The sequence below is a fragment of the Cavia porcellus genome, unplaced genomic scaffold (assembly GCF_034190915.1).
Source record: "Cavia porcellus strain 051 isolate PalLab524CR breed Dunkin Hartley unplaced genomic scaffold, mCavPor4.1 scaffold_6, whole genome shotgun sequence".
Lineage (NCBI taxonomy): Eukaryota > Metazoa > Chordata > Mammalia > Rodentia > Caviidae > Cavia > Cavia porcellus.
The window spans coordinates 80,614,345-80,624,983 of NW_026947489.1; the positions used below are offsets into that span (position 1 = coordinate 80,614,345).

At 40.8% G+C, this 10,639-nt stretch overlaps 1 protein-coding gene across 1 annotated transcript in view; it reads right to left on the reverse strand.

Moving 5' to 3' along the window:
• Nlk (nemo like kinase) overlaps positions 1–10,374 on the reverse strand; it is a 142,096-nt gene extending 131,722 nt beyond the window's left edge. The window contains exon 1 of the mRNA XM_003469742.5: positions 8,742–10,374. Coding sequence (XP_003469790.1) covers positions 8,742–9,199 — 458 coding nt within the window. The 5' untranslated portion in view covers positions 9,200–10,374. The remainder of the gene's footprint in view (positions 1–8,741) is intronic.
• Positions 10,375–10,639: the final 265 nt, after the last annotated feature.

Here is a 10,639-nt window from a genome sequence, read left to right on the forward strand (position 1 = left end):
ATGAAGAAACCAGGGCTTAGAAAGCTTAAATAACTTTACCAAGGTCCTTAGACTGTTGGCAGCAAGGCTAGAACCAGGACTTTGGCTCTTAATGAGCTTAGTTTGGTATACTGTTGTCCAATCATCAACAGAAATAAATTCTTCCCAAAGAAACAGCATCTTGAATTGATGAGTCCTTTGATCTACTAAAGCAGAAAAAAAGATTTAGATTTTATTACCTATTAAAACAAAGTGTTAATATTTAAGATATGCCTTGAAATCAAATTGGGGGGGATGAGAGAGAATCGGTCATTTTCTCAAAAGCCATCAGTGATCTACTTGATAAATGCAGTGGCCTTTCCCACGCTCACTTTCTTTGACTTTTTATCTGCCCCAAACATCATTCCCGTCTTCCTCACAATCTTCTGTCATATTGACTTCTCATTCACTTTGAACACAGTTTCCTATCTGATTGTGGTCTTGTTTGACTACCAGTAACTTCTATCCACAACAGAATATGTCCTATGACTCACCAGAATTCAAGATACCCTTCTATTTACACATTCAAAAAGAATTGAATTTGGCCAGGGATTTAGCTCAGTGGCATAAGCGCCTGCCTGGCAAGCGTGAGGTCATGAGTTTGATCCCCAATACAAAAGAAAAAAAAAAGAATTAAATTTGATCAAGTCACTCTTAAAACCTCTCAGCAGTTGCCATTTGCAGGGTTTCACCTTTCTTCATTCTTACCCTCCAAGGAGTCTTTAAGACATCCCCTGAATCATCCCCCTTATGAAATTTTAATACCACAGATATGCAGTATATCTCATGTTCTATGTGACTATATATAGAGATATATATGGTTTATTTATAAAATAAGATTCTTACTCTCTATTTCCTGCCATTTCCAGTAGTGCCAACTCTTCAGATAACACTCCAGCCTCTTTATGATCTCGCTCTAAAATCTCCTCTTATCCTATGCATTGCACTTACAGCAACTCTAGTCCTGTGGTCTTCTGCACCTGGGCCCAACTACCTCATTGGTTGATGCTTTTACTCTTTTAAAACTTTATAAAAAAAAAAAAAAAAGGTAAAGGACTATCAGGAAAAGTAGTACAAAATTTACACGTAGGAAGAAACTGACTACCCATTTGACCTCCCAACTTTTTAAATTTTGTTTTTGTTTTTATTTTTGTCTTTTTGAGACACGGTCCCACTAGTTTGGTATACTGTTGTCCAATCATCAACAGAAATAAATTCTTCCCAAAGAAACAGCATCTTGAATTGATGAGTCCTTTGATCTACTAAAGCAGAGATCCCACTATGCAGGTCAGGTTGGCTTTAAGCTCACCTTGTAGCCCAGGCTGGGTCTTGAATTCACAACGATCCACTTGGATCCTCCTGCCTCAGCCTCTCGAGTGCTGGGATTACAGGTGTGTGCCACCATTTTTAAAAAAATTATTTTACTTCAAAGTGAAAAATAAATCTCAAAACAACAATCAGGGGATGACAATGCTACATACATTGTGCCCTGCCATCCCCAAATCAGTCACCCAGAGCAAACCTTTCTCTTCAATGCACTCAGAAAAATCAGTAATATAACTATCTTAACTTTATTTCATAGATATACATACACATATATTGTTTCAGCTTCTCGCACTAGTGAGACAATATGATGTTACCACATGCGTGTCTGATTTATCTCACTTGTGAGTCTAACATCCCAATTTTAAAGACAACCTTTTCTACAAAGGATCTGTACCTTCCACACAAACCCCTCCTTGTACTCCCATAATACGCAGGACTATCTCTACAGCTATATTTATGGCACTGAATTATAATTATCCATTTACAAATCTATCTCCCCCACTAGGGAGATTAATTTTATTTAATCCCTATCACGCAGCGCAGTGCCTGGTAAACAGTCAACACATAATGAGTATTGTAAGAACGAGTAAAAACAGTATTCCTTAAATATTAATTTAATGGTCTCAAATTTAGTTTCACTCTTCACAAAGGTTATGGACTCTCTGAGAATAGAGACGTGTTATTTTTCATACTGTTTACTTGACTGCAAACTACTTTAAGGTGAGATCATGACCTAACTATCCCCGTATTTCAACACAAACTTCAATAGGGATAATAGCAAAAACTTCACAAAGGTTTACACAATTGTGCATAGAACTAAATATCACTATCTACAAGAACACTGGTCAACAACAGGTTGGCGGAAACACATAGACTAGTGGGTGTCCAAACATTTCACTGTCTGACTGTTCACATGATAAGCCAAACTGAAACACAGATGTTACACTGGTTTGGGGGAAGGCATGCATCAGTACCTGCCGCAGACACCCTGCTACACACTCCCTCTACTCACACCATTACAACTGTTCACGTTCAGTCTCAGCACACTTCCCTCAGAAGTTACTTTTCCATTATGTCAAAGTGCCAGAATGTCTGCTGTTTCTTGGTGAGGCACCTCAGAACTACTCAAGAGAGCTATGCCTTGTCACATGATCACTGACAGTATTATAACTACGGCCTCAGGCACTTTCTGTGTTACCCTCAAGCCACCACAGGATCAAGCTGACAAGCCATTTTAGTTAGGGGATCATTGTTGATCTGCATTAGATGACCCAGTCAACAAATCATTTATTGGAGCACTGTGGAGGCGCTGGGAATCAAAACTAAAAGCCAAATATAATGTTGCAGTGAAACAGTTCCATCCTCTATCTTTATTCTGTTCACTGGTTAGATAATGAACAGACTTCCTTGACATTGATAATTTCCATTAAAGAAACCAAACCAGGCCGGAGATGTAGCTCAGTGGCACAAGTGCCTGCCTGGCAAGCAAAAGGTCCTGAGTTCAATTCCTAGTATAAAAAAAAGGGGGGGGGGAGAAAACAAGATTTAACTCTAATTCTGAGTGACAAGAGAAATTTTAAAAGGGGCTGGGGATTTAGCTCAGTGGCACAGCACCTGCCTAGCAAGCGCAAGGTCCTGAGTTCGATTCCAGGTACCAGAAAGAAAGGAAGGAAAAGAGAAAAAGAAAAAAAGAAAGAAGCCAAACTAAGGAAACACACAGTAGTATATGAACAGTTGTTTCTTGAATTGTTAGGACATTAATAAATCTAATAAACTCACCAAGAATAGTCATTCAATTACACTATAGAAGTCAGTAAAACAAAAAAACTTGATGCTCCATATTGTAAAGATAATCAAACATTTTGGTATTCCAGTTGACAACTTTTTAAATTAAGGTACAGTTGCCGATGATATGAGAAAAAAAATCCAGAATTTAGATTCAATCACATCAAGTTAAAGCATTTTACAAATATTCTTTTTCTGTCAAAAAATATGAGAGCTGGGTGTGGTGACGCGCACCTGTAATCCCAGCTACTCACAAAGTTGGAGGAGGAGGATCGTAGCAAGTTCAAGACTAGCCTGGACTGCAAGGTGAGCCCAAGGCCAGCTAGGCAATTTAATGAGACCCCATCTTAAAAGAAAATATTAAAGAAGGGGTAGAGACGTAGCTCCAGGGTACAGCCTTGTGTCCTGTGTTTGAGGCCCTGGGGTCAGTCCTCAGAACTGATGAGAAAAGGAGAGGGGGAGAGCAATGTTTCTAAAATATCTTTAATAAAAAATCTTTGCCTTTTTTAAAGCTGATATTTAATAGTATAACATGAGAGTTCTCCTCAAGAATAAACTGTTTTGCTGCAGTTTTTTTGTTGGTTTGTTTTATTTTTGTTATTTTGAACATAATTTGGATACTCTTATCAGAACCCTAAATCCAAAATGACTTTCAGTGCTGTGGACGATGGAGTTTCAATCACCAGGAAAGAAATGCAGTATCATCAGACTGGGTTACGCATCCTCTATTTCTTTTTATTCTTTATGACTATGAACCTGCAGTTCTAACAGCAAATTCGTCTGTGGTTGAAATTAACAATATGGATTTCCACATTGCTAGTTTCACACGGATGCTTTGTTATGTCTAGCAGAGCCACCGTTTGCTTTTTATGGTGCAGGCTCTGCTTCTTCAAAGCTCTTTTCACAAAGCAGACCCCCAAAGAATCCAGCTGTGGCTGTTAATCTTGGCTGATACTGGAGAAACTTCTCAACACTACGGATCCTTAACCTGTAAAACACAGTGAATAACAAAATACACTTTGGTATACTCCTCTTTCTGATGCAACTAACTCCAGGATTTTCCCCCAAAAATATTCCAAAAGCATTCTCCATTTTTTTCAAATTTCAGTTTGCTATTTATAGGGAAGAGGATCAAAGAAACACACATTTCCCTACCTCACTGGGGTCTTCTAAGCAATTTACACTCTTTCATCTAGACACAGGTAAAATACATTTCCATTAAAGCTGAACTTTGACAGTAAGGATGGCCTTCACTTGCAAAATTTTGAAAAGAAAAAATTAATTTCCTTCACAGTATATAAATTTATAATACCTTCTAAAACAGCGCAGATGCTCTGACTAGAACACCTAACAAACCCATATTAGCATGCACCTTTTGTTTTAATTAATTATGAGAACAGGACAGAGTATTTTGCCCCCAGCTCTAAATTCAATCTTTTTTTTGTGTGTGTGTGTGTGTGTCTCCCTGGCATATTATTATAGGAAAACTAAGAAGATACTCCATGATACCTCCAAATAATAGCCTGCACATTGATTTCATCTGGTAAATCTCATAATCATGAAGACTTTTGCATGAACATTAATTAAAGAGTTTGATTTTTCCACCAACAATACAATAAAAACAGCTAACATTTATTGAGGCCACACTGTTTTACACAGTGCATTGATTGGTTTGTAAGTATTACCTCATTTAATACCTATACCAATCCTGAGATAAGCACGATTATTATCCCCATTTTATAGATGAGGAACAGAAAGAGTAAACAATTTATCAAGATCATAGAGCTAGTAACTAAGTATCACTACAGTAAAGTTTAAATTTGGAAAGACATGAAAATAACTTGAGGGTATTAGAATAACAATGTTCAAACCTTTCCAGCTCTCTTAAAAGTACAAAGACAACAGACCACTTGAATCTCAGGATCTTTGAGCTCTTAATCAGATAAATCTAAAACCCAAACACCAATTTTATAAAGTAATTTTTTCAGACTCACTTTATCTAGGCAACACCTACCATTAATCCAATATACATCTTATAATGCCAATGTCAAAAATTATCTTGAGTTCAGTCATCCTTAAACTGCTCTCACTATCAACTTTCTCCAACTCTTTAAAAGTATACATTTCATGAGCCTCTGAAGCTCTTTGTCCCAGTGTTGTTACATTGTTAAAGACCAGCATGTTTCTTAGCAAATATGAACTACAGACAAAAAGGTACACTTGTAATATCTAAATAACAAGTAACCAGTTATTTGGTGGTTGTCTCATTTTGTTTTTACATTGTTACATATGCGTGTCCAGAAGCCTTGATACATAACAAAGTTCAAATCATACAGGATGTTTTGAAAACCCATTAACAACACTATCATTGGCAATGAATGGATTTCAAGCTACCCGTGATCACATTACCAGGTAAACTGGAACCTTCCTTTGAGATAAAACAGCAGACAGTCGTTAATGAAACCTTAATTGAACTGTCAAAGTACCATCTTTACTAGCAAGCTAATGGGTAATTCACTATTTTTACACAACTGTCCAATACTGATAAGTTATTCCACTAGATACATTCAGCAGAAAGATAAATCAAGTCAGGCAGATTAAACTGTTCCACAAGAAATCTAGATGGCAAAATGCTGCATCACTTCTACAAATATCTCTTTCTCGTCTACACTGAAGAACAATATCCCTCAAATTTACATGCTGCTTTTTTAGTCGTAAATTAGTACCCCTGAGTGCATATCCAGAAAAAGAAATTGGAGCAGGTATAGTTCGCTGTCATCTGATATGCCAGGTGAATACTTGCAAAATAATCTGAATGAAAATATGTTAGAATCTAAGTCAATTTTGCATTATTCAGGAAGTTCTATGGTGTGCACAATGATGTAACATTGAAAGAATACTTTTTATGTTCCATTATAATTATTTTAGGAAGTATTTTTCAGATTTATGCGCTTTTTAAATTAACAAGAAAAATCCTACTTCAAGTAGTTAAAGGGTGGAGGAAAAGACTCACTAATATCCTGAGTTTCAGAATACCAGTTTTATACTGGTTTGGTTTTTAACTGCTAGTTTTAACAACCTAACTTAGGTCACAATGCAGTTAAACCCTAAATAGGCAATTCAGACAGCAAGTCATCAATATGTAAATATAAAAATAGAAAAGTATTTGCATACTAAAAACACACACCTGGAACTCTTTCCTTTTTCATATTAAACTGTATTTCACCAGAAACAGCTGATAAAAACATTCAATGCAGAAACCAGAAAAAATTGATTAAAATACAAAAAACTAAACCATCTGAGGACACAGCATGTAAGGGACACAAGACAACAGCCGAGGAGAGAATCTCAGAATAAACCACACCTGCTATCACCTTAATCTTGGATTTCTAGCCTCCAGAACTGTGAGAATAAATTTCTGTTGTCCAAAAAATAAATAAAGGATCTGACTCAAGAGATCGAGTAATCAGGGAGCAAAGATACCGTGGTACTATGCTAGGTGCTACAAAGAAAAAGTAGTAGTTCAGTACATAGTCCTTACCCTCAAGGGGCTTACAAAACACACTAAGAGACTAGGCAAAGGTGTGTACAGTAGAAGACGGTGTACAGGGGCCTACTTAAGTCCAACAGTACAAACTCCACAGCTGGTAAAAGGGGTCAATCAATGAAACAATAGAATAGAATCAAATCAAACATTTCTGGATTTTCAGAGATGAGGGTTCACAGTGCCCACCACCAGAATGTCGGCTGTCAGATATCACAGCACTGTTGCTCTTTACCACTCTTCCCTTTAAAATCTTTTGCCTTACCAGAACTTGAAGTTAAAACTTCTAGAAGTTAGCTGGGTGTGGTGGCGCACACCTGTAATCCCAGCATGCAAAGGTTGACATAGGAGGATCCCCTGTTCAAAGAACCTGGAACCTGGGCTACACAGTGAGTTCAAGACCAGCCTGATCTATACACAAGACCCTTTTTTAAAACAGAACACTTCTACAAGTCTCATCACTTGTGGTAGAAATATAACACAATAATTCCTTTAGAATATATTCAAGAATACAGCAATAACATTGCCTTTTCAGTGTCTCTAGTTCTTAGCACTGTAACAACACTAAAATGTCAGCACATTTAGACAGAAAAAAATCCAAATTCTCAGTTAGTAAATGACCCAATTCAAAACAAAAAGCAACCTTTCACTTATCTCATCCCCAACCCCCGCAGCTTGGAAATCCTCAAGAGTTAGGCAACAAATGGAAGTTCACAGTGAAATCCCTACAGAAGGGAAAAGAGGAAGGCAGGAACACACAGGCCCCGGAGGAGGAGAGGACTGAAGAGGCACCATTATTGGCTACACTCTTTCCCATACACCTTGGAGAAGGAAGAAAGCAGCAGCAATCTCCTTAGGCAGCAGCTGAGAAAAACTGGATTCTACAAGTTAAAAAGAGAAAAGGAAGAATAGAATCAAGTCACCTACTTGTCTAGGTTATAAAATCTGAAACACAAAGATGGCTAGCTGGAACATAAATGATACTCACATCAATTTTAGCTTCCATAACAAGGACGAAAGGAAATATTTACCAGGACACTTTCAAGGAGTTTATTTTCCAGTGGTGATGGGGCTTTTCTAGACATTAACAAGAATCTATTTTTAAACGCAATGAAAATATCAATTCATTTATCCACACTGGTCTCTAATCCTTGAATAAAACTCAGTTCTACCCTGGACAGGAATACATGTTATTATCAACTTCTAATCTTCCTAAGAGGAGCAAGTAGAGTAATATGCTCCATTTAAGAAACACTTAGACTTCTAAAAGTATCCTAGCACTAGCAAAAGTAAAGCAGTTTCATTTGTTTAAAAAGTGTGCTTTCTACAACAGCAACTGACCAAAGAATAAAAGCAACTTAAGAGGCACTGAGGGACACTAAAACACTGCACTGAATGTGGGCCACTGCATAGTTACAGTCTACTAACCTCATTTGTGGTACTTGTGTGATGCTATATTTAATGCATTCTTATCAGAAGGCTAAAGCTATGGACTCTCCAAATGTGTAGTGCTATGGTTTAAAATAAAACAGTCAAACAATGATTTTAACCGGTTCAATCATGAATCCTACCTTCTTTCCAGGGATCAAGATCATAAAAAAATGTAAAGGCTAGGAAAGTAATGACATATAGTCGAATGACAAGACTATTACGAGGGAATCAAGTCAGGTCACTCACTGACATTTGCTGTGGTTGGACAACTGATCCAAACTAAATCCAAATGAGAGATGATCAAGGTCTTTGTAGGACTAAGTATTTCACACATTCATCTCTTGATCTTACACTGGTAGGCTGCTTAGATTCTGAACAGGAAAGCCTGGTAGTCAGCAAACTTATGTGCGTCACTCATGAGAAAGTGCTCCACCAAAATTTGCCATGAGTCAAAAGGATAGGCCTACATGGCCAACGCATTAGGCCTCTTTACCACGAAGGGAGGGTGGCTGCCTACAGTTGGGTTGCGCTGCTTGTTCCACTGTGATCAACATGGAAAAAACCATGAGCAGTGACCTGCCCAATCAGAACCAAGAAGAGAGACCACAAGAAGTTGTGTTTGGCTTTTGATACTCACCAGACAACGCCAAAGGCTCCATATCCAATAGGTCTATCCGGCTCAATATCCAGCTGCTGTTGTGGATGGTGGGAGTGCTGATGATGGTGCGCCTTAACTGTAGCAGCTGCCGCAGCCTGTACCTGAGCTGGGGCTGCTGCAGCTGGTCCAGGAGCCTGACCCGGTGCCGGTGATGGGAAATATGGCTGCTGTTGCCCAGGGTTTAACATGGCTGCAGCTGCAGCCGCTGCTGCGGCTGCCGCAGCTGCCGAGGAGGTATGCTGCTGCACGGGGTGTACGGCAGCAGCCGACCCCGGATGAAGATGGTGTTGAGGGTGGTGGTGGTGGTGAAGGTGAGGAGGAGGAAGGTGTGGAAGGTGATGATGATGGTGGTGGTGGTGACCTGCTGCTGCTGCAGATGTACCGCCATTGTAAGCCGCCATCATTTTTGCGTTGGCTCTTGCGCCACAAAGAGACATTCAAGAAAATGCTCTTTGATTGGAAAGCAAACTGGGTCAAGCTGTCATTTGGCCATTTAAAAATGAAGAAAAACCACTCACTCCACCTCAAAAAACATAGAGCGTTAACTGGCTTTATGTCTTCATCAGTCAATCCAAACAAGAGGATCTTGGTGTTTGGTTTTTGGGTGAGTGTGTGTGGAAGGGTGTAGGTTGCCAAAAGGAAAGAAAAAATAAAATAAAAATAAAAAAGAAAGAAAAAAGAAAAGAAAAAGGGAAAAAGGACCCCTTCCCCCCAGGATTCCTGCCACAAGTGGGTACTAAAACTCCATTCTTAATTTGGGGGAGGTTCCAACTTTGAATGTGGGAATAAAGGCCAAACCTCCCGACCCCCTGAACTCCACACAGGAAAAGGCTCAGGTAACACACCACCCTTGCAATCTTGTAAGAGGGTTGACTCATCTACCCCTTCCATTCCCACATCCTTTTCTAAACACCTACCACCTCCTCAAAAACACGATTTAGAAAAATTCCAACCACGCTAAATTTAAAAGATGGGGGGAAATTCTCAGGGAGCTAGCTTCCAGCTTCCCCCCCCCCTCGAACTCTCAGGCCTTCCTACATCTCCCCCTACTACTAGTCTGCGGACCTGATGGGGTGTGGGGGGGTGTACCACCAAACTTTGCTGGGCAGAATGAGCCAGGGAAGGAGGTTGGAGGGATACAGAGGAGAGGAGGTGACAGCCAGGGCAGAGAGGAGAAAGAAGAGAGCCGGGGTAAAAGTGAAGGTAAGGAGGTGCAGGGAGGAATGAAAGAGGTGGGCAGCACTCTGACGCCCAGACAGAGGGAACCGCCCCGGGAGGAGGTTAGGGTCCCGGGGCCAAAGAATAGGAGCCCCGGGAGGCGGGCGGGGTACGGTCTGAAGCGGACTGAGTCCTGCCCCCGCCGCCGGCTGCTTCTGCTGAGGGTTGGGGGGGAGAGCGGGTGGGTCCCCCCGCGCGACGGCCCCTGCAGGGCTCAAGGCTGTTCCGTCTCCCCCCCTCCCCCCCACCCGGCTTCCGTCTCCGCGGCTGCTTTCTCTTCAGCCGCTGCGGCCGCTTTCTCCTCAGCCGCCGCCTCCTCAGCCGCCGGTGCCGCCGCGGCCGGACTCACCTCCCCTAGCAAAGCCGGATAGAGCCGAGCCAGCGGCGGACACGCGCAACCAGCCGCCGAGGCCCCGCCCCCGCCTCACACTGACCGGCTGCCCTAGCCAATCCACGCCCACTTGTCCGTGTCCGCCTCCAATCCTGGGCCGGGAGCTTCAGACAGGCGCACTGTTCGACCAGTGACAACAAGGTGTGGGTCTTCTGGGGAAATCCCGCCCCCAATTCTGGATGGGCATATAGATAGACCAATAAAAAGGTAGCATTTGGTCTGACCGACACAATTGAAAACCAATTAAAAATCAAAGATCTTCGTGACT